The following is a 26,304-nucleotide window of genomic DNA, read 5'->3' as shown; positions in this document are numbered from 1 at the left end:
CTCCCGAAAATTAGCCAAGCCACTCCCGTGTTTCATTTACCCTACGTATCCCACACCTTCTCACGTTACTATCCATTTTATATTATATCACTTTAAACTGGTGGCAATTCTTTTCGATTCATGAACCCGCCATCTTTCGACACTGCCGCGCTTCGCGATACACTTCGGCAACAATCACAGGAACTCGAGGAATTGCGCCAAGTCCTTCAACGACAGCAGGAATCGATTGCTGAATTGAAGGGCATGGTTGCACAGATTCCGGAGCTCGAGAGGATGAGTGGCGAGGTGGTGAAGATCCTAGGAGAAATGGGGATCAGAATCAACGGATCAGATGGAACCGATCCAGCAACTGGAATATCTAATGTAGGAATGAATTTGGACACGGGAGGAGTAGTGTCGATGGATACGGCTATGGGAATAGATAATGGATTCGGAGAGGGTGGCGAGATTTTGCAACAGTTGCCGATTGCGGGTGCAGATAGCGGAGACAAGATCAGCGCAGAGGCCAAAAACAGGGCAAAGGGTATTCAGGTAGACTTATCTGATGAGTCCAAGGGGGTTTGGCCCATTCTGAGATGGCTTGTTTTTTTATCATACGTGTAGCAATACGTTCGCACAAGACTACTCGAGCTTGAAAAAAAGGCCGCCGTCACACCCAACTCCACATTCCCCACTTGGAATTACACTGAGCCTCTCACGAGTCCCTCTAATCAATCCACCCTTCATGCTCTTGCCGATCTCATCTCTCGTTCTCCCTCACCCAATTCGAACGAAAGCGTCACCCACGAGGAGGCAGCCTTTGCCCTCGAGAAGCTATTTAATAATAGGAGGCGGGAGCGGTTAAAACCGGATGAGAAGAAGCAGAAGGATACGGTTCGAAAACGAAGAAATACTCGACTCCACCTAAAGTCGGAGAGAAGGAAGGAGGTGCTCGAGGAGAATGCAGATCGCATCTCCAGGGAGGGGCTGAATGGGGTCCATCGGCCGATCGAGGAAATTCGCAAGTTACTGGACGTGCGTGTTCAGAGCCCCGAGGTTACAGACGACGAGAATGATGCCGAAGGAGAGGGTCAGCAGCAGTTGCAGCCGGGTAGAAGTCCTTTAAAAAAGCGGAGGGTATTGAATCGGAGTGAGGAGGCCTCGCGCGTACTCAGTGCGCTTGATGAGTTGGCCCCGGATACGCTTGAACGCCTACGGCTGCCTCCTCCGCCCCAGAATGATGGACTGGAAAAAATCATGCCGCAAGGGCTACCCACTTGGGCCTATTCCTCATGAATAGAGAACGATTACCAGCAAAAATAAACTTCTTTGTAGCTATTATGTCGTGTTAATTTTATTCGTTTTCCTCTAATTAAACCGAAGAGCATACCAAAAACAAAAGGGAATAAATAACTGACAAGAAGAAAGAAACCAGCGCTTTCTCTTTTCTTGGGAAAATAGATTGGTATGGCCAATGTGGCCAAGAAAATGGCTTGACTCTACACCAAGAATAACATTGCCAACAGTGTCACGGCGCCCAATACTACATTTTTCTCTATCCTTCCGGCGCTAGACGGAGATTTTGGCTTCATTCCGGGAATTGTAAACGGAAAGAATGGCTTGGGAGGTTGTCCAGTGGGTTGTTGCGTTGGCTGCGAAGGATCCCCCTGCGTGAGCTCTGGCGCAATAGCGTTCAATAACATTTGCATTAGTGGAGGCATCTGTGGCATTGCTGGCGATGGTGGAGGCGGCTGTTGGGATGGGATTCCTGGCTCATAAGAGGTGGCCTGCGGCTGTTGCTGCTGCTGCTGCTGCTGCATCATTAGATTGAATTGCTGAGACTGTTGAGGATTGAGTGCAGAAGCAAAGCCTTGATCCTGCGGCTGCGGCTGTATCTGTTGCACCGGCTGGGGTTGTACCTGGGGCGGGTATCCCGCCCTACTGACTCCAGGCATATAGGCAGGCGCACTCATAGCTCTCATTGCGTATGGCATAGGAGGGGCCTGTTGCGGGTAGCCCGCCGCTTGCGCTGGTGCTTGAGGGGCATATGCGTTCTGGGAGGGGATCTGGTTGAAAGCCGGCATTGGAGGGGCTGGGAACGCGTTGGCACTGCCGATGACAATGGCTATAAGGGAGGAAATCATTATCCACCTCATGATTGTGTTGATAGTTGGGGTAAATGTCCTGGAGAGGGTGATATTTGGATGGTAAGAGAGTAGAATAGCAGGCGTATTCGCGCTAAAGGGATATCCGGTTGCAGTAAAAAGAGGCAAAAGGCGGGGCCAGAATGGGGCTATCCTTTTTATATGGCGCTGCCCTAGGAGAATAGTTCGCGAGAGAATGAAATCCGCCGACGAGCTGGGATCGCTCCAACGTCGGCTATTTTTATTCACCGGGCTAACAAATAAATTTCAAACATATTGGCCATTCGGTGAATAAGAATGGTTGCCGATCCTACCTCTCTTAGACTGGGCGGGTGGGGAAGAGTATGCTAAAGATGTGGTTCGGAAGAAGGGGGAAACCGCAAATGGCTCTACCGATCCCCCGCTCCCGTTGCCAAGACAAGCAGTAGGGCCATCAAAAATGCAACCTCGCAGGCCGACTCTCCCGTCCCCACTTATCGATGTCTCGGCAAAGGCAAATCCAAAAGGGGTGACTAATCTCGATTTCCGCTTTCATTGAACTGAATCAATTGTGGGTATTCAAAAAAAGTGGTGGAACAAAGTAGCTCTCATCTGAAAAACTGAAAAAATAAAATCGTTGGTCCTTTCCATCTAATCAAATCGGTACGTGGACTTTCGTTACATCACTTCTCCGTGGTGATATCATCATCTCTTCGCGTGTCTTGTGGACACGATCTCACCTCTTTCTTATCTCCTTTAAATAGCTTTTTGTGGAACATAGAACATCCCCCCCAAAACGACACTCTAGACATCTTAACATCAGCGCCTATACAGTAAATATGATCATCTTTTGTTTTTCTTAAAGCGCCTGATATTTTTTCGGGCATTAATCCTTGCAGTTCGCCTTTTCTTGCTTGGTTCCAAAGATTATTTTTAACCTTTGTTCTCTTCAGTAGGATTCATCTACTCAATCAGCACAAATGATGGCCCACGTAAGTAGCTTTCATTTTCAAGAAATTTCCGACATGATAGCTAATGAGACTTCTTGCTTGCTTATAGAGGCTTGGCAACCGCAGAAAGAACGTCAAAAAAGGATTCCAGTTCACTATCATGGTGGTAGGGGCCTCGGGCCTCGGACGCACGACATTCGTAAACACTCTTTGCGGCTCCGAGGTCCTGCTGCACAAGGAGCTTGAAAGCCCAGAGTCAGCCCATGTAGAAGAGGGAATTAAGATCAAGCCGGTCACCGTTGGTATGTCTCAGTGATATGACCCATTTTTTATTTTTTCATAACCTTTTGCTGATTATGTTAGAACTCGATGAGGATGGGGTCCGCATTTCTCTTACAATTGTCGATACTCCTGGATTTGGTGACAACATTGACAATGAATTTTGTTTCCAAGAGATCATGGGCTATCTTGAACGGCAATATGATGATATCCTTGCCGAAGAGTCGCGCATCAAGCGTAATCCTCGTTTCCGCGACAATCGTGTTCATGCGTTGCTGTACTTCATCACACCCACATTCCATGGATTGAGGGAAATCGATATTCAGCTAATGAGACGATTGAGCCCGCGTGTCAATGTGATTCCCGTTATTGGCAAGGCTGATACGTTTACACCCTCTGAGCTAAAGGAATTCAAGAAGCGAGTAAGTTGCGATGTTTTCACAGTGTATCATAAGTGGTGATGTGAATGCTTTTTTTTTATGACAACAGGTCATGGAGGATATCGAGTATTACAACATTCCCATTTATAATTTCCCTTACGATCCCGAGGAAGACGACGAAGAGACCATCGAGGAGAATAGTGAATTGAGGGTAGGTAGCGCCATATCCAAAATCTAATTTTTCAATGCTAAGAGGTGTTTTGTCAATTTTGACAGGCACTACTTCCCTTTGCAATTATTGGAAGCGAAGAAGAGGTGGTCGTGAATGGGCGTACTGTGCGGGGCCGACAATATCCATGGGGTGTAGTTGAAGTCGATAATCCCAAGCACTCTGATTTCGCGCGTCTACGCACAGCACTCTTAAAGTAATTTTTGATACGTTTATTTTAGCAGGGCGAGTTTTTGACCCGTCATTCCACTCTTCTACTAGCACCCATCTCCAGGACCTCAAGGAAATTACACACGACTTCCTCTACGAAAATTACCGCACTGAGAAACTCAGCCGTGGAAATGACTCCACAGAGGACGCAACACTCAAGCCAGATGATCTTGCGAGTCAGAGCGTGATGCTTAAGGAGGAACAGCTGCGTAAGGAAGAGGAGAAGCTGCGCGAGATCGAATTACGTGTGCAGCGTGAGATCATGGAGAAACGACAGGAGTTGCTTGCCAAGGAAGAGGCCCTTCGAAGCTTGGAGGCTAGGCTTGCTGCTGCGCAGCGCAGTGAATAATTAGGAGGGTGGGATGAAAGCACATGGTTGACTTCGTCTCATTGGACGAAATGACGTGCTCGCTTTTTCCCACTTTTCCCTTTTATCTTTCTCTGAGCGGGGTGAGGATATCATTTCTTTTTGTGCATTTTTATTATCTTTCTCTTAAAGTGGATTTTATAATTCCCCTTTATTTCGAGGCCAATTTAATCTTTTGTTATTTTATGTTTATTACGACATAAGAGAAAATCGAATCTATCATTCTTTTTCTTCCCTCTTCTACATTTGTTTTTTCTTTGTTCTCTTTTTTATAATAATAATAACATAGCAGTTTTTACTTATGATCTAGCTCCCCTCTAGAAAAAATTACCTTGAAAGAGTTGACCAAACGACTCGGATATAGTGCTACTTTTTAATTGTACAATTCAATTGAGCCTCAATAGTTCATAAGTCGATATTGGAACTGAGGGATTGTGACTGCCCTTCTTATTATTAAAATGCGTGTCGATTCGATCTTGATCTATTTTGACAATGACAATGGCAGATGCGGACAAGGATCTGACCCATGATGTTGCGCTCAAACTTCTTGATTCCCTTGGGCATGCAAAACCCAATGACATACTTGCAAAAAGTGTAATCGGGATAGCCAAGAATAGCCATGATGCTGCACAGTTCCGAAAAGGTGATTAATATCCTGATCTTTTTTTTATCGTCGCTATATTGTTGATCGGTAGAACTGACATTTGGCGTTTTACTCTGTTTGATCATGGCGTTATAATTAATAGCATGTCAAGGATTTGGAAGATTCAAGGATGCGTTTCTCGATGATCTTTTCGATCACATCCATTCGCGTTTAAAATTCTCGCATTCCTCCTCAGCTTCTACTACCAAAGCTATACCCGATCATAAACCAGCTGGGAAATCACAAGCGATAAACAATGGAGAAACTAGTGACACATTGGGCTCCGGGAAGATTGGTGCGCCGACAGAAGAATTCCGACATGTTTTCAAAGTCCCCACCGGAATTAAGAAGAACAAAGAGAGTGGACGGACTAAAAAAGTACAGAGAGTAGTGTACGATGATGAGGACGAGGATGAGGAAGAAAGCCTACAAGATCGAGAAGCAAAGAAAATCAAGCTGGATGGAAGTGATAATAGGAATATAGCAGAAGAGAAAGAGGTAGCAAAAAATGAGAAGGATGATGATGTGAAGAAGGAAAACGGAGACACACAGGATAGGGATGAGAAAGGTATTTTACGGTATATCGGTTACCGCCTATATAATGCTCATCTTTTATTTTCACTTTTTATTAGGTTCCAGACCGTCATCATCAAGTGAGGCAGACACAGCTCCATCCTCACGCGATAGGGGTTCAGACGATAAATCACAGAATGAATCTAGAAAAGAGCGTCCAAGAGGTAAATCAATAGTGTGTTTTCTCTTTTATGCTAGTATGTTACTAAAAAAGCAATTCCTTTTAAACATTGGATATATCACAGGTGGGCTCTATATACGCAATAAAGGGGAAAGGCTCAATTCTGAGCTTCAAACTCGGGACCCCTCACTAACACCCAGAAGGAGAACAGACGATATGGATTACGACAGGAGAGGCGAGTCATATAGAAGTCGTTCCTCTAGAGATTCTTCGCGTGGCTATGATGATCGGGATCGGAGCCGAGATCGCGACCGAAGTAGGAGTCGAAGCAGTAGCAGATACGATCGCGACCGAGATTACGACTACAGCCGGGATCGCGCCCGCTCTACTCCTCGCGAAAATTGGCGCGAAGTCACCCCGCGCCCGCGTGGATCGGAAACCATTCGGAGAGAATCGGAGTGGGCGGCGACTCCGCGTGTTCGCCCCTCAGGTTACGATGAGATTCACGTCGAATATCCAGATGAGGAGGTGCTACGGGATGACGATGACCGGCACCGGTGGGAAGAGGAACAAACGCAGCTGGACCGTGAATGGTACAATCTCGAGGAGGGTGATGGGGCGCGTGACGATGAACACAACCCCTTCGCTGAATACGAAGAGTTTGACCGCAAGCGGGAAGAGCAGCTTACCCAGAAGCAAATGAAGAAACTGACGGCACGGCAGGCGCAGTACAATCGGGACAACGAACTCTGGGAGACGAACCGCATGCTCACGTCAGGAATTGCGCAGCGCCGCCACATCGACACTGATTTCGATGACGATAACGAGGCAAGGATTCACATTCTTGTGCATGACGTGAAGCCGCCATTTTTGAGTGGCAAGACCATCTTCACCAAACAGCTGGAGCCCGTGAATCCGGTGAAGGATCCCACTTCGGATCTGGCCGTTTGCTCGAGAAAGGGAAGCAAGCTCGTTAGAGAGAAGCGGGAGCAGGCGGAGAGGATGAAAGCGGCCCCCAAGTGGGAGCTGGCTGGCACCGCCCTTGGAAATGTGATGGGCATCAAGGGGAACGAGGAGGAGGGGGGGGATCAAGCCCCGCCCAAGCCGGGTGACGACGGTGAAAAGGAGGGTAAGGATGAGGAGGGCCGCAAGGATGCCCAGTTTGCCTCCCACCTCAAGACGGCGGAGGCGGCAAGCGCATTCTCGCGTACAAAGACCATCGCTGAACAACGGCAATTCCTCCCGGCGTTCGCGGTGCGTGAGGAATTGCTCCGCCAAATTCGAGAGTTCCAGGTGATTATCGTGGTGGGCGAGACGGGCAGCGGGAAGACCACCCAAATGACACAGTACTTGCATGAGAATGGGTACAGCGAGTTTGGCATCATTGGGTGCACCCAGCCTCGTCGTGTCGCCGCGATGTCGGTGGCGAAGCGAGTCAGCGAAGAAATGGGGGTGAAGCTTGGAGAAGAAGTGGGGTATGCGATCCGATTTGAGGACTGCACCTCTGACAAGACCATCATCAAGTACATGACGGACGGAGTGCTCATGCGCGAGTCGCTGAACGAGCCCGATCTAGACCGCTACAGCGCGATCATCATCGACGAGGCCCACGAGCGCTCTCTCCAAACCGATCTACTCCTGGGCCTACTGAAGAAAGTTATCGCACGACGCCGCGATCTCAAGCTGATCGTGACCTCGGCCACAATGAACGCAGACAAATTTTCCGCCTTCTTCGGCAACGCGCCCACGTTCAACATTCCAGGACGCACCTTCCCGGTCGAGGAGATGTTCAGCAAGAGCCCCTGTGAGGACTATGTGGATAGCGCGGTCAAGCAGGCGCTCACAATTCATCTGTCGCACCCTCCCGGTGACATTTTGGTGTTCATGACGGGACAAGAGGACATCGAGATCACTTGCCAAGTGCTTGGTGAGCGTTTGGAGCAGCTGGACGATCCGCCCCCCCTCGCAATTCTCCCCATCTACTCGCAGCTCCCCGCGGATCTGCAGGCCAAGATCTTCGAGAAGGCACCCAATAATGCTCGCAAATGTATCGTGGCCACCAATATTGCGGAGACGTCGCTGACGGTCGATGGGATCCGGTACGTCATCGACACGGGCTACTGCAAGCTGAAGGTGTTCAACCCCAAGATCGGTATGGACGCGCTGCAGATCACGCCCATCAGTCAGGCGAACGCCAACCAGCGCAAGGGACGAGCCGGACGAACCGGGCCCGGGGTGTGCTATCGCCTCTACACCGAGCAGGCCTATCGACAGGAGATGTTTATGAGCACGATCCCCGAAATCCAGCGAACCAACCTGTCCTACGTGGTGCTGTTGCTGAAGTCCTTGGGGGTCAAGAATCTTCTCGAGTTCGATTTCATGGACCCCCCGCCCCAGGACAACATTTTGACCTCCATGTACCAGCTGTGGACGCTGAGTGCGCTCGACGAGCAGGGGAATCTGACCCCGCTGGGCCGCAAGATGGTGGAGTTCCCGTTGGACCCCTCGTTGTGCAAGATGCTGGTGGTCTCCGAGCAGTACGAGTGCACCGCCGAGCTAGTGACCATTGTGTCGATGCTCTCCGTGCCATCTGTGTTCTACCGTCCGAAGGAGCGGATGGAGGAGTCGGACGCGGCCCGTGAAAAGTTCTTTGTGCCCGAGAGCGACCATCTCACACTGCTCCACGTGTACAACCAGTGGAAGGCGAACGGGTATCGCGACGAGTGGTGCAACAAGCACTTCATCCACCCTAAGGCAATGCGCAAGGCACGCGAAGTGCGAAGCCAGTTGATGGATATCATGAAGTCCCAGAAGATGAAGTATCTTTCATGCGGCACGGACTGGGACGTGGTCCGCAAGTGCATCTGCTCGGGGTACTTCCACCACGCGGCAAGGATCAAGGGAATTGGCGAGTACGTGAATCTGCGCACCGGCATGCGATGCCACCTGCACCCGACCAGCGCCCTCTATGGCCTGGGCTACACCCCCGACTATGTGGTGTACCACGAATTGGTGTACACAAGCAAGGAATACATGCAAAACGTGACGGCGGTCGACGGCAACTGGCTTGCGGAGCTTGCACCCCACTTCTTTAGCGCTCGTATCAAAAACCTGCAATGATGTTCATTTCACTTTGTTTTATCCATGATTTCCCCCCCTTTTTTTTAACTTGGACTTTTTATGACAAGAGTCATGGTGGTAAAAATCTTTATGTAATTTCTCGCAAACCGTTTGCTTATAACTCCTTTTTACTCGTTTTACAATGTTTGGCATTGATTTTTATTTTTATTACAGTTTTTTTTTTGAAGCCTACAAGTTAATCAGAGAAAAAGCAGCGGCATGATGCCATCTAGGAGTCAAATCTTAGAAACTGCTGACTGGTATCACGTAGTGTGGCAGAAAGGGCTCCAGAAGGCTCCTGTTACTGACACCTTGAAAGGCTTGGTTGAACCCCAACCCCGGCTCTTGGCCCAGATCGCGAATTTCATCACCAATGCATGACAATGGGTCCATTGAGAGATCCTCTTGGGCAGGACCAAAGTGGAACTAGGTGTGTGGGTGCATATGCGGGTCGCAGAACTAGCAAGGTGGAAGGGGAGATGGAGTTGATGGATCACATGCCTCCTTGTCTGGCCTCTTCTCATTTCATTAGTAGGACATACTCATTCTCATGTAGGACTGGTTAATGTTTTTATCATTGCTAACACCTTGTTACGGAAGTAATTTACGGCTTCTCCACTCCTATTATAATCGTCTAGAAGACCAGAAGTCGAAAATTACTTTCGTAACAAAGTGGTAGCGACGACTAAAACAACTTAGTCTTCTTGCTTCACTATGAGAGAAAGAGGATGAAAACTTGAAAAACTGGAGTAGAAATCGAATTTATCGTGTTCCTCGGTGGCTAATTCGTGTTCCATAACCTTAAAATGCATTAATACAATTAAGGGCCGAGGAAACCGGATTTGCAATCTACTGGAGTCAGTACACTAACCCTCCAAGTCATCTTATGCAATTCATAGCTGTCAGGTCAATGGCTGATATCTGTCCGAAGTCATGATCGGTTTGCTCAATGAATCTCATCATTGTTTAGAGTAATTTTTTGCGCTTGTTCAATTTGCTAAGGTGGTTGATAGAAATGAGTATGGCTTTCACTTCCGCGGAGCTAAGTACTTCTCTTTGTATCCGTTCTTCCGTGGTTTGGATAGTGTCCAGCTTTCAATCATGAGAATAAGCGTTATCTTCGAATGAGTCTAGCGCAAATTTTGTATCTCAAAAGCTCAGATGGCCCTGAATTGCATAAAGCTTATCATCTGCTTTGCCGGGCTTTACTAAAAAACCTTTAAACAAGCTAGCATGTCAAGGGAATTTGATAAAACAAATAACAAACCAAGCTAAATGGATATTGGCAACACACGTCTGAGGGTTTCGACAACCCTCCATCTGGGAGGGAGTGTCAGAGCTGGTTGAGCGAATCACTGAGAAAAATGCATTAGTTCTATTTTTTGAGTCTTGGGACAAAAATGGAGCTCGATTGACAACCCCCTTCTAGAATCAGTAAAAGAATAAAAATAAAAATAAAAAATAACATTATAGATATTTTTAACCTTGGCCCAAATAAACATATGGAAAAATATAAAAAGACAAAGAAAAATAAAAAATCAGAAAAAAAATATAAAAATAAAATATTATATTCTAACAGTATTTTGAAAGAAATAAAAAAAAGGTAAAAACAAAACGGATTGATGGTGGATGTTGTTTTTAGCGTCGCATCACTAATAGGATCTCGTCTCCATCCCCTTTAAGAATCGCACCTTTTTCTCTTTAAGAGCGGCCTTCTTTGGTATTTCTACCATATTCAGCCCGATCAGCTCCTCCTCATCCTCATCCTTAAGCGTTCCGGGAGGGGCGGAGGCCCTCTTGTTCTCGCGTTTTTCGCCCTTGCCGTGGGTCTCCACCACCTCCCCCAGCTGATTTAGCCGCACCCCCGAGAAGGAGAACCTACGCTTGTGACCGGATTGCTTTTTGGAAACCTTGTGCATCATGAATGGCATCCCGGGAGCGAATCCCGGTTGGGGCATCATTCCCGGCATCATGCCACCCATTCCCATCGGCGGAAGCTGTATCTGGATCGCAGCTGGTTGGCCTGGCGGGGGGACGGCGGGAGCAGGTGGGGGCACAGTGGCGGCAGCAGCAGCGGCGGCGGGAGCCGGCGCAGGAGGGTTAGCCGGTGGGGGCGGAGGCGGCGGCGGAACTGCGGTGGCTAGTTCATGTAGGAACCAAAGTTGACGCTTGTGACTATAGGACCAGATACATGCCGCCCAATAGAACTAGAGAAGAAAGCCAGAGTGCAAAAATGGGAGCCAGTTAGGAAATCCGGGGTGCGCTAAACTGGGATCAACCCGTAAAAAATATAGAGCAGGCCATGCTTACGTAGAGCAACATGAAGATGAAGAAGGAGAGGAGGCCAAATTTCAGCTCATCGCCAAACATGCGATTACAGTTGAAGATGTCGGTCTGCGTGTTGAAGCTGATCGCAATTGTGGTTCCATTGGCAAGTTGCGCTTGGATGTTGTCGAAATTGCGTGACGAGACGCCCATGCACCACGAGATATACTCTCGCTTTCGATCCGCAAAAATGCCAATGTTAATGAGGTTGTCGAGGGTAAAAATGGCCACCATGGTCCAAGAGAGGTGGGAGAAAGTTCGCACAAGCTTTGCGTGTGCCTAAAGGATAGTAGGTTGATTAGGAGAAGAGAAAAAGAGCGCCGTATAGCGCCCAGAGTGCAGTAGAGCTTCTCCTTACGATGAAAATGGTTAAAAAACCGAACAAGCACACGAAAGCGAACGCTATGCAGACGGCCCCGAAGAAGTTCAGCGCAGTTGGATTCAAGTAGGAGTAGAAGGCTATAAAGCAACGCGGAGGTTATTGATCACGATTGGATGTAGACTATCCGTATCCATTTATATTTACGGCTAATCCCCATGAACGCCAGCGTCGCAAACCAAATGCTGAATCCCTGTAATATAGCAATCATAGATTTGTAGATGCCTTCTCGAGTTAAAAAAGGACAGTTCAAGTCAATACCAGCCATATGAGACACGTAACCAAACCGCCGGCACGCAAATGGATGCACCCACAGCATTTCCGAAGCGCGCGATTGTGTACGTGGATGATGCGCTGCCTCGGTTTAAGATTTGGACCGGGTATAAAACCCAAGATCGGCATGTTGAGTAATCGCTTTTACCGAGATACAAAGAGTCTAAAGCTATACAAATGGAATAGAAAAAAAAAGTGTCCGCAGGTAGGGCTAGAATGGGAACACTCTTCCGCTGGTCGTTAGTGTCTCAATGACAATGATACTTAGCAGCTAAAATAAGCACTCCCAAGGAAAATAGAGTTTTTTCCTTGATAATGAGGATAAACACGGGCGCACGGGCGGCAATGATGAGTAAACTCGCGTCGTGCGAATCCAATGGTTTTGTTTAAAATGTAGAGGGGGTTGGGGAAAGGGGGCGAATTGGAGGGTTGTAGAGAGGAGAGGGGGGGGGTGGAAAAAGTTGTTTTGGAAAATAAAAGTAGGGCTTATCGAATTGACGCGGAATAACGCGCCACGGTTCCATAGATGGATACGCGTCATGACTTTTTTGTTTTACGCGTAAAAAACGAGTTGAGGGAGGCACAAGAGGGAAAAAATTGCGTCGATTTGCGGGTTGCTATATAAAAGTGATGGGCCTCCTATGATTTTTCTCCCCAAAACTCCTTGTGGCACGAATCCTTCCGTTGATTATTCTATTAACCCCCTTCGGAGAGACAAAGCGGCGATAAGCTAATCAGCTTGTGAGGACGTCGGCTCGCGGAATGGGAGAATGGGGATTGAGTTGGAGGCCCTCATCAGAGTCGAGGCGTCAAGCAACAAGGCCCCAAACTCGTTAGCCGGAGGGAGCCCTCTGGCCTCGCCTCCCCCCCGCGCTCCCCCCCCGCCTCCGTGCTAGGGGGCGAGACCCTCAAGGTTTACCACGGGATCCCATTTTGCAATCACTAATGAGACAAACTTTAATTTACGCTAACAATAAATCAACTTATTACATATAAACGGAAAAAAAAGCTGAAACTTGATTAAATAAAACAGGTTCCGTGCAACATATAGAGACACAATGAACGACCTCTTTGAATTTTTTTTTTTTCAATCCTTTCATTCAAGTAAATAATACTATCCATTACGCTCATTAAGCTTTCGTACTTCATTCCTTAAACACACTGTCGATGACAGGTAAGCCCTAACCGAGGCCGGCGACCTTGTGCTAGCTAGCAGTAACCAAATCCCTCATTTCGCATGTAGAACTAATACTCCCAGCCGCTCCGGGGCTCAATTTCACAAGCGATGCTCTTCGGGCGGTGAACACCTTCCTCGACGAATTTCTTCATTCCCTTCTAACTTCCGCCCATCCCTCGCATGCCCGCTTCAAGCAAGTGACTACTCGCCTGCTGCCGAACGACTTGGGGCGCCGCGCGATAGTCGAAGCAGAACTCGAATGGAAAACATGGGTCGAGCACGGATGCCCCGTGGAGCCCATGCTATCGGTGGAGGATGCCGAGCGCGTGGTGAGAACATGGTGCGCGGGGAAAGGAAAGGGCCGCGTCCCCGGATACATCGGGTATCTCGGGACGATAGTGGAGTGTCTGGCGGACTATGTGGTTGGCGCGGTGGCCGACGGGGTCGAGGAGGGAGAATGGGTGCGGGCGCGAGACGTGTATGACGCGCTTCGCGGCGACCGCGAGGTGGGCGAGTTCTTCGAGCGGACGCGGGTGAAGCAGGCGATCGAGGTGGCTACTTGTGTACCAGTGTGTCTTGTTCCAGGCTGGCTCTGACGCCGATTTCCTTCTCCTTCTCTCCTTCTCTAGAAGAAACTGGCGTGCGACTCCGACGACCTCGACCAGCCCCAGCTGGATGAGATCCACGAGACGGTCGACATCTTCCTCGACCGCTCGCCCTCGCTCTCCTCCCTGGCCACCTCCAGCAAATCCCCCATGGCGAGCCGGCGTAGTTTCTCCAGCCAGAGCAGCTTCCGCTCCACGCTGAGCTCGTCGTCTGCGGCGGGCATCTTCAATTTCATCTCGCGCATCCGCACCTTCAAAAAGTCCTCCCGCTCGTCGTCGAGGAAGGATCCGCGCATGCTCAACTTTGACCGGGTGGTGGAGAGCGGCATCACGAAGCGCGTGACGCTCACGCCCAACCGCCTCCGCACGATGGAGCCCGAGAACGTGCTGTCCTCGTCGCCGGCGTCCTCGACCTCCTCCATGGTGGACAGAAACTGCTCCATCATGAAGAAGAGCGACGAGCTGAACAGGCGCATGTCGGTTCCCGTCTTCGTCATCGAGCCACCCGACGAGATCCTAACGCCCAGCTGCAGCGACAGCGACGATTCCTTGCCGTCGCCCGACTTCTACCCGAGGTGCTACAAGCGGCGCGACGACTCCCAGATGATGATGATGATGGGAGAGCGGCCACGGCCCACCAGCATGGTGGAGACGACGTCGAATAACCCGGCCAAGGCCTCGGTCAACGTCGGGACCGTGCATCGGGCTCAGAAGGTGGCGGACCTGCGAGCCATCTTCGAGAACACTCCGCGGGTGGTTCGTGTCGTGGGCTCCGAGAAGGCCAAGCGCGTGGACCGATGGAGCGAGAAGAAACGAGAGGCGGAGCAAGCACAAAAGGAGGCGAAGGAGAAGCGGAAGGAGGCGGCGCAGGAGAAGGGCGCGGCGGAGGAGACGGAAGCCTCCAAGAAAGGCGGAGAGGCGAGCGCTCAGGCTGCGCCAGAGGAGGGCACGCCGGAGGCTGGTAATGGCGTCACGGAGCAAAGAGGACACACGGCGGAGGGCGGTTATACTGTTGATCAGATTGCCCCGTTGCTCAAATCATTGCGCGAGAGCCTTGCCAGTGCAGTCGTCGGCATGCATGATCGGCAGGCGCTGGAGCAGGCAATTATGGCTGCGCTTGATAGGGCGGCGTGCGAGAGCGAGCTGGAGCGGAAGAAGCAGGAGGTGATGCAGGAGCAATGGGGCGACAGGCAGGTGATGTCGTGGCTAATGTGCTGTTAATGTGTCTTTTCCTCTTTTGCTTTGCTTACATTCGTCCTAATTTTTTTACTATTACCATAATAAAGTTTAATGCCCTTAATTAACCCATTTACACCAAGATCCAGTTCAGAAAACCTTATTTCAATTGGGTTCTAACCAAATCCGACTCCGTTCATTTCCATGCCGCGTGTAATATTGAAGCCTGGTGAGTTGGACATGGAAATCATTGTTTAGCATTTTTCAACCTGAGCATCGCCATCCCTCCAGCCCCTATCCCGGTCGCGCGCTTGCCCGTTTTGATTTATTTTCTTCCGCACTAGAGAGGTAAGTCGCTCAGGACCTTCCCCCTATTCATGTCTGGGATTTCTTTTCTGAATGATTTATTTCGAGCGGTTTACCAAGCAAATGGCCCAAAAAAGAAGCAGAGGTTTTTTTCTCTCTTCTCTCATTATATATATCCCCAGAGTGCTTTCGCGTCTTTAAATGGCGCCTTGTTTTGCATTCTTCTTTTAATTTTGTTGCTCTTTCTTTTAGCATTGGTTATTCGAGTAATTCGAAGGGGGGGGGGTATCTCTTGAATTCATTGTCATTAGCGCACGGAGGACGTGCCTGAGGAAGGGAGTGCTGCTCTTTTTCGTTTTGAAAAAGATTCATATTCACTCGTCAGCATCTCTCCTTAATTTTATCTTCTCCTCTCTTCCGTATTATGTTCTCTTACGCGCGTTGCTTGGCGTAAACGAGGTATGCACCCTATACGTTAGCTCTACAATTCCACAGACCGCTGAATGATTTTCTTGATTAGCACTCTCTGATTCTTGAAGATTATTTTTTCCATCCCAGCCAATGCGTTTGCCTTTTTAGTTTACCAAGACCATTTGCCAATAATTGCCAAATTCTCTTGTTAATTATCTACTTTTTTATGACCCAACTATGCAATTGTAACTCTTCCACCATTGCACCTTTCTCGCTTTTCTTTTTGAAGTGATTCCTATACTTTGTCTCTCCCCTTTCCCCCCCTATTCACTACTCTTCACCCATAAGCTTTTTGTGGGTGTTTCACTTGGTTAATCCGCATTCTATCCTCTTATCTGGCCGCCTCCCTCTCGAACACGCTTTCCCCCCAAAATGACCAGTTCAGCCTCCAGCACCGACCTCTCGCCGCAACAGCAGCAAGCTGAAGTGTGGCTTCCATTTCAAGTGGGCGAGGTGATTGAGGACATGGACTTCAAATACTCCTTGCACCTTCTCGCCCCACTCGGACAAGGATCCTACGCGATGGTGTACAAGGCGCGCGACAAGACCAGTGGCCAGATCTATACGATTAAATGCCTGTCGACGGCGGCCTTGACGGAGGAGCAGCTGCGGATTCAACTGAATGAGGTAGAATACTCCCCCTTCCTCCGATTGGGAAACGGACCATTTCAACTGACCTTGGTTGCCTCTGTTGATCAGGTTGTTATTCACAAAATGCTTCCCAAACACCCTCGTCTGGTTTCTTTTCATGACTATTTTGGGCGTGATCAGTGGCTCTTCCTCCTGCTGGAATATTGCAATGGCCGTGACCTCTACTGGTTTATAACACAGAATCAGGACCATTACGATCAGGCGACAGGTCGGCGCCTGTCAGAGCGTGAGCGCTACGCGCTAGTGGCAAAAATCTTCGACCAATGCCTCGACTCCGTGGCGGTGATCCATGAAAGGAAGGTCGCGCATAGAGATTTGAAGCCTGAAAATTTTCTGATCGACGGACAGAATAATGTGCTGCTGACGGACTTTGGACTAGCAACCTCCGAAGAGATCTGTATCGATTTTGACTGTGGCAGTAGGCCCTACATGAGCTATGGTATTGAAGGGTGTTCAATTTTATAAATTCATTTGAGCTTACCTCAAGTTATCCCTAGAGTGCCGGAACCCTGACGCGGGCGATGCTTACGACCCCTTCCAGGCCGATATCTGGTCCCTCGGCGTCATCCTGATTAATCTCCTCTGGCATCGTTCGCCCTGGGCTGACCCACACCCCGAGTCTTGCGCATCGTATGCCGCCTTCCAGCGCCTTGGAGCCGACTATCTCCTCAGCCAATTTGAGGGAATGCCCGTGCGCATGGCACGTTTTCTGAGCAAGAGGGTTTTCTGCCCTGTAGGGGGAGAGATGAAAAGAATTCGGCTTGGTGAATGGAAGCGATGGTGCGAAGACTTGGTAGAGATGATGATGGATCCCCTAAAGGAATTGGAGGACGACGAGTGGGTGATGGAGTTCTCTCCAACTTTAGAGAAATCGGCGGAAAAGGAACGCAGAAAGGGGCTGTTTGGCTTGGGTGCGCTGACACTCACCCTTTCTGGCAGACGAACCCACCACAAGGCGGGATCGCCACGCGCCAAGCGCGAGAAGACTCCACAACCGATGACTCCCCCGAAGACTCCTGTGCCCAGCATCAGGGGTCATCATCCCTCATGGTCAGATGACATTGATAGCAGCCCCCAAGCGACCGGGAAAATGGATTTTTCCAAGCCGATCATTTTTGAGGATGAAGCTGGTTTGGGGAACAAACTGGGTGCATCCTCCCCATTGGCACAAGACAAGGGCCATAGGGATGAAAACAGGGTGCAAACATCGGCGCTTCGTAGCGATGACGATAGCGGGTTTGCCACTGACGAAGGGGAAAAGCGAGGGGGGGATGAGAACTCTCAAGAGCAGCCAGCTAAAGCGGTCCAAGAGGCAACTTTGAAGCCCGAACTGCTAGTTGTGCCGAAGAATGCGCGCCCACCTCGCCCACATTACGGCCGGCGCATGAAGTTCTGGAAGCGATCATCTCTAAATAATGTGAAAGATAAAGGGAAGCAGTTTAACGAGGCCACAGTTTCGTCCCCACCCTCCTCCCAGCGTCAGCGGCTCTCGTCTCACCATCGACCTCAACGTCTCCCCCGGCATCGACAATGGTCGACACTTGAGCACCAGGATGTGACAGGCAATTGTGTCGTGGGGGTGGGAGCGTATGCTTACGAAAAGCGACCATTTGCTCCTCCACCGCCTACTTGGCGCAACTGGTGCAGCTGGTGGCAACCACAATCTCCAACATCTTCCGCCAGCTTCTATGGCAATAGTGATCAATCCTTTAGTACTGCAGCTGTCGCCAATGGTTCTGCACAGACAAGCCGGAGTCGAAGACGCGCTTCTTGCGTTATGAATTCGTCCACCACCCAGCCTCAGCCGAAAAAGCCTCAGCATCGACGCCATGCTTCTTGCACCAACTCGGCCCTCAACCCTTCAAATTATACTTACCCGAATCAGCACCGCCGCCGCCGATCAACCGCGTCATCGTCTGCGTCGATTTCCGTATTTAACGGGCCAATGATGGGAATGTCGGGAATCGGAGCTGGCTGTGGTTTGGTGACCGGAATCACACTTGGAGGAGGCGGGACTGCAAATGACGGAGGAAATGAACGCGACTTGAATACCCATGGAGCAACGAATAAGCGACTTTCGACTCCCTCCACCAGCCTACGTGAGACGGGCAACTATGCCGTCGAGGAGCCCGGGAATGAGTGGAAAAAAGTGGGGGGGACGGCAAACACTCGTGCACGTAGAAGATACTCTGTCAGGTCTTGGACCCCGTGTGATCGGTGGGGTAATGTGTGCAGCACACCTACGGTTGCTGAAGAGTATGCTGGAAGTGGCCGCCGGGCTCTTGCAAAAGAATGTGGCCTAGCTCCTCTGGAGAAACCACTCAATGAGCAATACCATTTAGCTCGCCAGCCACTGCATACAGCATTCGACTCGTCGAATGCCTCTAAAATCAACGAGACCACTACCACGGAGAGCTCTAAACCTCCCAAGATGATCAATCGATCAGCTTTGCAACAGCTAGGACACATGTTGCGCAGCATCGTTAATACTCGCCAAGGAAAAACCGGGCCTTGACTCAGAGTTGAAATCTGCAAACACTTATTTACCCTTATACTTTTTTATTACTATTTCATATGCCCTCCCAGTTTTTTTTTCTAGCCCACATAGCCTAATGCGTTGCTCATCATTCCTGGAATCCTCGATTCCTAAACCACTTTACCAATGGATCATAAAGCTAGAATATTTCAAATGTTTTTTCCCTTTTTTTTTTCTAATTTAATAGCTCTATTGACTTTCACTTCTAGCGTTAACAATTCTATCTCATCCACATACTTTATTTTATATGGTTTATATCATTCTGTAAGTATCTATTGGATACAATGCCCATTGTCAGTAGTAAAGATAGCTTTTTAGTATGACTTTTCTAAAAGTAGCTGTATATGGCTAACCTTGAGCTTTTTCGATAAAACGCGATGATTATCTAATAATGCCTTATTCATTCTTAGCCTGATGAAATTGCGGCTATTTGTGGAGGTTCACGTAGGTGGGAGCATGAGAGAGATGCTCTGCCTTTTTATTTGGAGAGCCTCCATATATATAGTCAGTATTAAACCGATCATGATCTTGGGATTTCAATGTCCGAAAATAGATTATATTCCAGGGTTAGCCTGCCTATTAATGTCATTTTTCCCTCTAGCGCTTCCCAAATGAAAAACTCCAATGTTTTCATCACTTGAATTGCCGGTCTTCTATCTTGCGGGATGGGTGGGTGCTATGGCACTCTTCTCCTTTTTCTGGCGTAGGCGAAAAATAGGTAATGCACGTTTCTATGTTTCTATGCTAATCTAGAATCGGACCATGACCTATAAATCTCCCTTTATAATGAAGATGATTCTCAAGAGCCTTGGTTTGGTCCTCATTATACACGAGATGAATATGTTTCTCTGCTCAATATTCCAGATGTGCCTGTTCTTCATCTTAAAAGCGCCCTACTACGACGCGCCGAAGCAGATTTATGGCGGCTTGTCCAAATTGGTGGAGATAAAGAAGCGCTCAGTCAACTTGTGAAGTCAGGAGCAGTGGGAGATGGACTATGGCAGGAGCTCCTCGCCGCTGAGGGGCAATTGCAGGAGGAGTTGAAGGAGGTTATTGAGGAGGCCAACACCTACGAAGATGACTGGGGCAGGCAAATATTTCAACAGGCCAACGAGATGCTCAACCACGGGCGAGTGAACGAACTGAAAACTCTAAGCAAGCAGATGTTACTGGAGACCGAGGGTGTGAAGGTGGACAATGAAAAATCGCAGCAGTTGAGCGAGGATAAAATGCCCTTGGATTAACGATTCCAACATAAAAAAAAACACTCTAGATATCGGAATTTGTTAAAAGATGGATGTGCTTTGAACACCATAAATAGGACAAGGATGGCTTTTTATTTTAAGCGATTATTTAACCCAAAACCACCATAATGCTCTAATTTGTTGTTGAAATACGTTTATATTTGTCTCTCTGCCGCATAGCTATACACCTTCCACTATATATTTTTTTAAAAAAAAAATGGCTATTAATATTCCATGAGCAACTTGTTCTCGAAAGTGACAATTTTAAAGCGACAGAGGGTTGGCAATATCGGGAGGTAGTGAGAATTATTTTGGGAGTCGCGATTTGGTTACGTTTTCTATTGACGTGTTCTACTATTCATCCTTTCTTGTATAATCAATAGGATTTCATTTTTTCCAATTTTGCTACTTAGCAAATTAGATCGCGTCCCATTAATTGAAAGAGCTTAAAAAGGGGGGATTATAAAAATATCTTAAAAATAATATATAGAAGCCATCTTTATTAATTCTAGTGTTCCAATATCGGCATCAGTATTCATTTCTGCTCTGTTCTTTTTTTTTATTTGTTCACATTTATCGCTCTTCATCCCCTCCATCCCACCGTTACCTACCTGCACACGTCCAAATTGCGCGAGTGTAATTGAATATTCTTGCACTAATAATTTTGTTCTGTTCATTGGGCAATTTCATCACGTACTCTGCAATCACTAATTCAACATGAAGCGACGTGGAATTGACATTAATTTATCTCCACTCAAAGACATTGAGAAACCACAGCAGCCAGAGAACAACAAACCCTTCGAACCAAAACAGGATCCATTAGCTAATCCGCAGAAACCCAACAATGCATTCGAGCCAGCAGCTCCCACTGCTACCAATCCCAATCAATTACCTGCCCAGAATAAAGCCTCTTCCACTAGCAAACCTCCACCAGCATCCTCATCTGCAACAACGCAAGCGATTTCTCGACATGTAGTGACTAGTGGAACCATCACATCCTATGTTACAGTTGTTCCATCTCCTGATCCCCTGCTCTCTGCTACGATTGCGCCTACAGTGCAGCAGCAGCCAAAAGAGGACACAAGTGGAAACCAATTGGTTACAGCGGGAATTGCGCTTGGATGCGTCATTGGGGCAGCGGCGATAGGGATATGGGTGTTTAGGAAGTGGAAACTATCGGTGAGCAAAAGCAACTTGGGCAACCACCTGCTTATATACCTATGCAAGACTTTTCTAAATGTGTTTTTTTTTATCGCTAGCCTTCACGAAATTTCAAGGAGAAAATTAACACCGGCATGCAATATAGAGAGCGGACACAAGAAACCGATACGGCGTTTCTTAGGGAACTTCAACAACCATGAGAACCAGTGTTATTTTTTTTTGTTCAATTTATCATTTTATTTACTTGATTGTTTTCTCATTTTGTTTAATGAGTGGACTGTATAGTATATTCCATATTCAACCTATTGCATTCTATTTGCGCAAACTTTTTTCCCTTTTAATTAATATAAAATGCACTAACATCGATTTGGATATTGTAATGACATTGAGCAGAGACAAAATTGTAATGGCAACTACATAGCTTTGCTCTGGATATTTTCGTCGATCTCGATCTCAATGTAAAGGTTGTACACAGACGTGAAATCCCCCATTGCCACTAAGTGATCTGCTCCATTAGGTAAAATGGACGGCTCCAGATAAAAAGCAGAAAAAAACAAACAAAATTTCATTTAACAAGTTACAAAAAATAATGATAATAAAACGCGTTTTTTTCTGAAATATACATACATATTCCCGAACTAGGCCTGCAGCGCTGGACTTCTCCCCACCTCCCTCTTCCCCTCGTCTTTTCTTCCATCTTCGTTGCCTCTTTTGTTTATTTCATCTTTGGCCTTCCATACCTTCGTTCCATATCCCTCGCCCGTCCTCTCTCTTTGACTAGTACCCATGAGCCATGCCAGCTGAAAAACCCTCTTCTTTCTGGAAACGCATCGCCGTCCCACTCAAGGCCATCACTAGACTGAAACGCTTATCCCATACTTCAAAAGTAACGCAAGATTCCCCATCCCAGCATCTGCATCCTTTGAGACGACTCCCCTTTTCCCCACTTCCATCGGACACTCAGATACTCCCGCTGCATCGTTCCTGGGCAGTGGATGACCAAAAACTTTATCATCAGACGCTCTACAAGCTGCGCGACCGCCGCCGCTGGACGCTCGAGCGGGTCGTGGTTCTGCGGCTCTTCCTCGCCAAACTGCAACCCAACAATGTATTATGCGACTCGGTATCCGAAGACGGAGAAGATGATCAGGGCGAAGAAGAGCACGTAGAAAAGCGCATTATCCGGCCCTTGCGCAAATACCAAAGAGCCCTTCGACCGTCCTACTCCCGCACGAAAGCAGTGTTAACGTTCAAGGGGAGCGAATCCCTAGTGTCCACCACGGAGGAGAAAATGGAGGACATCGAGGATAGCAAAGAGGACGAGTTTAAACTCACGCTCCCTCATATACCTTCTCTTTCCCTGATGCTTGTCCTATCCGCCGAACAACTTAGTAAGGACTGCCAGCCGGAGTTCACAGTGCCACTGCTGCCGCTGCAGCTAGATCATACCGGGGACGATGATGTGCCGCTTGCATGGGTGCAAACTAAGTTGTCAATGACCAATGTTACCTGATATATGTATTTTGTATTTAGCTGAGTAGAAATGCGCATTATAGCAAGCAGAACTGAACGGATTGTAATCTTTATAACCATAATATAATATCTTTGGACCAAATTCTCGAGCTTAACTCCCCATTTGCTCACCTATGATGCAATCGGGCCAATAATGGGAATAATTGGATATACATGGCGATTGCCCGATGCTTAGCCTTTTTTTTTCCCTATTGAACACGGCCACCTACTAAGATAAGGCTAATGCTAGAGAGGAGGGGAAATCGGAATCCCAATCTTTGGGCTTGGAATGGAAAAATATCCGCAAATAAGAAAATAGACCAAGTGTCAAAACGGATGGAGGCTAAAGAGAGGGGGGAAGGGGAGAGGAGGAACCACGGGTGCTATCGCATTCGGATAATGCACAAGATTGGATGAGGTCATGATTATGTGCCGGCCAAATAATTTATTAAACCTTCATTATGCATGGGGTAAAATATTAGCCAGTCTCATCGCCACGAATATGTGGCATGCCCTTGGGAGGATGGGTTGGGCCGTGGAGGGAAGGGAAATACGGGGAGGGGATGGGATGAGAAACCGGAGCCACATGGTGTCTCCCTTGACTCGCAGCTCAGTGTTTCCCTAGAGTCTGGATTCCTTTTTTATTTATTTTTGGATGGGGGTCTCTTCCGTGTCCACTTGGCACAATAGATTTGTTCTGGGATCACAACGAATGGGATGAAATACTGCGCCCCTCTTCACCGCCATCATCATCCACGCCACGCCACTTGTCCATACTTCCCCCCTCCACAACACAAATTTGCTTTTAATCCAATTATTCCCTCGTCATCACCCCCCCTCCATTTACCGTCGACCGCCGCCTGTCCTTCTCAGCATCGGATTCATCAGCTCGATTGTGTATCCATTCGCCTTTTAATTCCTTGTTTTTTCTTCCTCGTCTGGGATTTGTTTGATTTATATTGAAAATGACCACGATGGAAGAGAGATCACATCACAACGAAGATCATGCGCATCAGGCTGCCCAGACTCTCTCCCCTACTAAACAGGACCCCCCAATTTCGTCGATTGCCAAACGTCCAAGCGAACATTTTGATCCGCCCTCCACAGCCCCACTCTCTCCAATGGGCTTACTCGCCAGCGCCGCTGCTGCATCTGCTTTTTTGCCTGCTACCACTGCGCCCTCCACCGCTTCCTCCTCCTCTTCTTCGGCTACTGCACCTGTGAGTGCGACGTCATCGGTCATGGGTGGTAATCTCTTGACCCCCCTCTCTCCCGCTGTACCGAACAACAATATGCGGGAGCCTGTGCGCAGCTATGCGCCAACCAATATCACGCCCCGGCCTCCGACCCCTCCACATCTGCACTCGCACCAAGCGAATGGCTACGTTCCACTCGCCCCGGCCCACTATCCTCACCACTCCGCTTCTGACTCGCAGCGGCCTGCGCTTGCCCCCCTCATCCAACAGGATCATCCTTCACATCAAGTCCCACATTCCGCCATTCCTTCCCACTACACTTCCATGTCTCCGCTAACCCCCGTTGGCTCGGCAGGCGCAGGGACTTTTACAACTCTCCGGCTACAGAAGTCACCTGCCCCCCCGAGAAGCACGGCCAGCACCCCAGACAAACCTTACTCGTGCGACCGATGTGAGTTGACCTTTACACGGCAGCACAATCTCAAATCACACTATCTAACCCATACAGAGGAGCGCCCGTTTGAGGTAAATTCTCCTCTCCCCATCAATTCGATTCATCACTCCGTGTATCCACGAATTTTTGAATGCGTTTCTTTAACTTTTCCCATCCTAAATCCTCTAAACTAATATGCCGTTTATTATGCCGTTTATTATACCATTTATTTAGTGCCCAGAGTGCAAACAGCAATTCCGAAGACACCACGATCTCAAACGTCATCAGAAGCTGCATACGGGTGAGCGCCCCTACGTATGTCCTACCTGCAATCGCTCCTTTGCTCGGCTCGATGCCCTCAACCGCCATATGCGCACTGAGGGACGCAGTGCATGCAATGCTGCACAGAAAAGCCAGCGATTGCAGCCGCACCACCAGGAGACTCAGCGCAAGCACCAGCCTCCCTCCAAGCATCAAGATTCCTCCAACTCACAGACGTCCGCCATGGCCAATGCCAGCTCATCCTCGAGCGCATCCTCCTCTCCACCGCTGAGCACTACCACTGCGCTGCGGTCCGGAGAACAGAACTGGAACTACGGCGCCCCACTCATGGCGAGCCCAAGCACCCACTCTCATCAGCCACATTCCCATCAGCCTCATCAGGACCATGATGGCTATTCGCCTGTCCCAAATTCTGCAAGCGGAGTCAAGGCAGAGTCTATCCCCTCGGCGAACAGCCCCCTATTCGCGATCAGACCGACCCAGTCGCCCACAACCGCGGTTCAGCCGCATCACCCTCCCATGCAGAATATCGGACTGAACCGGCTTGGAGTTTCCCCTACCACCGCCAATGCTATGTCCCCAACAAGCGCCACCTCGGCCTCTGCCGCCGGCGCGCAAACCCTTGTCAGCAAGGATGGGAAACCTGTGGTTGCTCCCCTTATTATTCCTCATCACACCCAAAAACAGATTGGACCTCCAACCGAGGTCTCGCCCTCTAGTACCGCGGCATGCTATCCGCCATCCGGTCTACCACCGCCCGGAGCCAGTGCTTCCACCCCGGTAGCCGCTGCAAGCACGGTGGGCGGCCTGCTTAACCACCAGCACCACCGGCACCATAGCTACCCCAACCATCATCACCCTCCAACCTCGGACAACCAGTCGGAGTGCCTTGACCTTCCCCCTCTTAAATCTCTCCCCGAGCTTGAGGCCCGTAACCGTGAGCTTGAGGAGCGGGTCCGTGCTCTTGAGGCTGAGGTGGAAGAAGAGCGCCGGCACCGGGCAAGATTGAGACTCCTGGAGGAGGAGGTGCGGAAACTGGAGGTCGAGAAATCCTTGTTGAAGTCTCTGCTGGTGGAACGGGGACAAGACCGGAGCAGTGGGAGGTTGAAGGGCCGGGAGAGGTCCGCCGAAAAGGAGAGAGAGCGAGACAAGGGGCGCGAGTCGAGAGATCGTGAATCAAGAAGAGGGAAAGTGGAGAGAAGCTCGCCCACTACCCCAGCATCTACCTCTTCGCACTCTTCCCCCTCCTTTTCTTCTCCCTCTCCCTCTGCATCCTCGCCACATTCCCACGCTAGCGGCAGCGCAAAAGAAAGCCCAACTTCCCGGCCCGACCACAGGAAAAGATTAGCGTCCGAGGCTAAACCCGCCCTCGTCAAGAAGGAGAAGGATAGGGAAGCCTCACTCTCCCTCGACTCTTCTCCAGAAGAATCAATACGGAAGCGGAAGAGAGGCGAAGAAATTCTGGGAGACAAGGAGGAAAAATTGCAAAGGGGCGAAAGAAAGGTTGGGAAGCGGGTTGCGATATAAGCTTTTTTTTCAATTTTTTTTTATTTGTAATTCAATTTGATTTTTCTTCTGTCAATTTTACTTTACTAATTGCCTA

At 49.0% G+C, this 26,304-nt stretch overlaps 11 protein-coding genes across 11 annotated transcripts; 9 read left to right on the top strand and 2 right to left on the bottom strand.

The window, feature by feature from the left end:
• Positions 1-120: 120 nt before the first annotated feature.
• On the top strand, positions 121-1,275 carry VTP21DRAFT_1547 (uncharacterized protein; the record flags this gene model as incomplete). Its single annotated transcript, XM_069391646.1, has 2 exons — positions 121-531; positions 604-1,275. 2 exons carry the CDS (start codon positions 121-123, stop codon positions 1,273-1,275), a joined length of 1,083 nt encoding a protein of 360 aa, XP_069250884.1.
• A 203-nt stretch (positions 1,276-1,478) lies between these two features.
• On the bottom strand, positions 1,479-2,135 carry VTP21DRAFT_1546 (uncharacterized protein; the record flags this gene model as incomplete). The annotated part of the gene is made up of 1 exon (XM_069391645.1): positions 1,479-2,135. One exon carries the CDS (start codon positions 2,133-2,135, stop codon positions 1,479-1,481), a length of 657 nt encoding a protein of 218 aa, XP_069250883.1.
• A 947-nt stretch (positions 2,136-3,082) lies between these two features.
• VTP21DRAFT_1545 (uncharacterized protein) lies at positions 3,083-4,499 on the top strand (the record flags this gene model as incomplete). The annotated part of the gene is made up of 6 exons (XM_069391644.1): positions 3,083-3,094; positions 3,162-3,354; positions 3,416-3,753; positions 3,821-3,922; positions 3,988-4,136; positions 4,202-4,499. The coding sequence occupies 6 exons, from the start codon at positions 3,083-3,085 to the stop codon at positions 4,497-4,499; spliced, it is 1,092 nt and encodes a 363-aa protein (XP_069250882.1).
• A 510-nt stretch (positions 4,500-5,009) lies between these two features.
• On the top strand, positions 5,010-8,974 carry VTP21DRAFT_1544 (uncharacterized protein; the record flags this gene model as incomplete). The annotated part of the gene is made up of 4 exons (XM_069391643.1): positions 5,010-5,160; positions 5,264-5,728; positions 5,793-5,897; positions 5,979-8,974. The coding sequence occupies 4 exons, from the start codon at positions 5,010-5,012 to the stop codon at positions 8,972-8,974; spliced, it is 3,717 nt and encodes a 1,238-aa protein (XP_069250881.1).
• A 1,652-nt stretch (positions 8,975-10,626) lies between these two features.
• On the bottom strand, positions 10,627-12,080 carry VTP21DRAFT_1543 (uncharacterized protein; the record flags this gene model as incomplete). Its single annotated transcript, XM_069391642.1, has 5 exons — positions 10,627-11,181; positions 11,285-11,578; positions 11,658-11,758; positions 11,826-11,871; positions 11,940-12,080. 5 exons carry the CDS (start codon positions 12,078-12,080, stop codon positions 10,627-10,629), a joined length of 1,137 nt encoding a protein of 378 aa, XP_069250880.1.
• A 1,038-nt stretch (positions 12,081-13,118) lies between these two features.
• VTP21DRAFT_1542 (uncharacterized protein) lies at positions 13,119-15,918 on the top strand (the record flags this gene model as incomplete). The annotated part of the gene is made up of 8 exons (XM_069391641.1): positions 13,119-13,125; positions 13,195-13,679; positions 13,758-14,927; positions 15,059-15,138; positions 15,201-15,257; positions 15,468-15,481; positions 15,601-15,674; positions 15,736-15,918. The coding sequence occupies 8 exons, from the start codon at positions 13,119-13,121 to the stop codon at positions 15,916-15,918; spliced, it is 2,070 nt and encodes a 689-aa protein (XP_069250879.1).
• A 140-nt stretch (positions 15,919-16,058) lies between these two features.
• Positions 16,059-18,852, top strand: VTP21DRAFT_1541 (uncharacterized protein; the record flags this gene model as incomplete). Its single annotated transcript, XM_069391640.1, has 3 exons — positions 16,059-16,313; positions 16,386-16,776; positions 16,835-18,852. 3 exons carry the CDS (start codon positions 16,059-16,061, stop codon positions 18,850-18,852), a joined length of 2,664 nt encoding a protein of 887 aa, XP_069250878.1.
• A 645-nt stretch (positions 18,853-19,497) lies between these two features.
• On the top strand, positions 19,498-20,117 carry VTP21DRAFT_1540 (uncharacterized protein; the record flags this gene model as incomplete). The annotated part of the gene is made up of 2 exons (XM_069391639.1): positions 19,498-19,591; positions 19,666-20,117. 2 exons carry the CDS (start codon positions 19,498-19,500, stop codon positions 20,115-20,117), a joined length of 546 nt encoding a protein of 181 aa, XP_069250877.1.
• A 717-nt stretch (positions 20,118-20,834) lies between these two features.
• Positions 20,835-21,478, top strand: VTP21DRAFT_1539 (uncharacterized protein; the record flags this gene model as incomplete). Its single annotated transcript, XM_069391637.1, has 2 exons — positions 20,835-21,296; positions 21,377-21,478. 2 exons carry the CDS (start codon positions 20,835-20,837, stop codon positions 21,476-21,478), a joined length of 564 nt encoding a protein of 187 aa, XP_069250876.1.
• A 593-nt stretch (positions 21,479-22,071) lies between these two features.
• VTP21DRAFT_1538 (uncharacterized protein) lies at positions 22,072-22,791 on the top strand (the record flags this gene model as incomplete). The annotated part of the gene is made up of 1 exon (XM_069391636.1): positions 22,072-22,791. The coding sequence occupies one exon, from the start codon at positions 22,072-22,074 to the stop codon at positions 22,789-22,791; it is 720 nt and encodes a 239-aa protein (XP_069250875.1).
• A 964-nt stretch (positions 22,792-23,755) lies between these two features.
• Positions 23,756-26,228, top strand: VTP21DRAFT_1537 (uncharacterized protein; the record flags this gene model as incomplete). Its single annotated transcript, XM_069391635.1, has 2 exons — positions 23,756-24,511; positions 24,654-26,228. The coding sequence occupies 2 exons, from the start codon at positions 23,756-23,758 to the stop codon at positions 26,226-26,228; spliced, it is 2,331 nt and encodes a 776-aa protein (XP_069250874.1).
• Between the last annotated feature and the right edge of the window lie 76 nt (positions 26,229-26,304).

This window comes from Calcarisporiella thermophila (genome assembly GCF_041956535.1).
Source record: "Calcarisporiella thermophila strain CBS 279.70 unplaced genomic scaffold VTP21scaffold_12, whole genome shotgun sequence".
Classification (NCBI taxonomy): Eukaryota; Fungi; Calcarisporiellomycota; class Calcarisporiellomycetes; order Calcarisporiellales; family Calcarisporiellaceae; genus Calcarisporiella; species Calcarisporiella thermophila.
The sequence above is the reverse complement of the archived record's forward strand: the minus strand, read 5'-3'. Positions and strand labels throughout refer to the sequence as shown.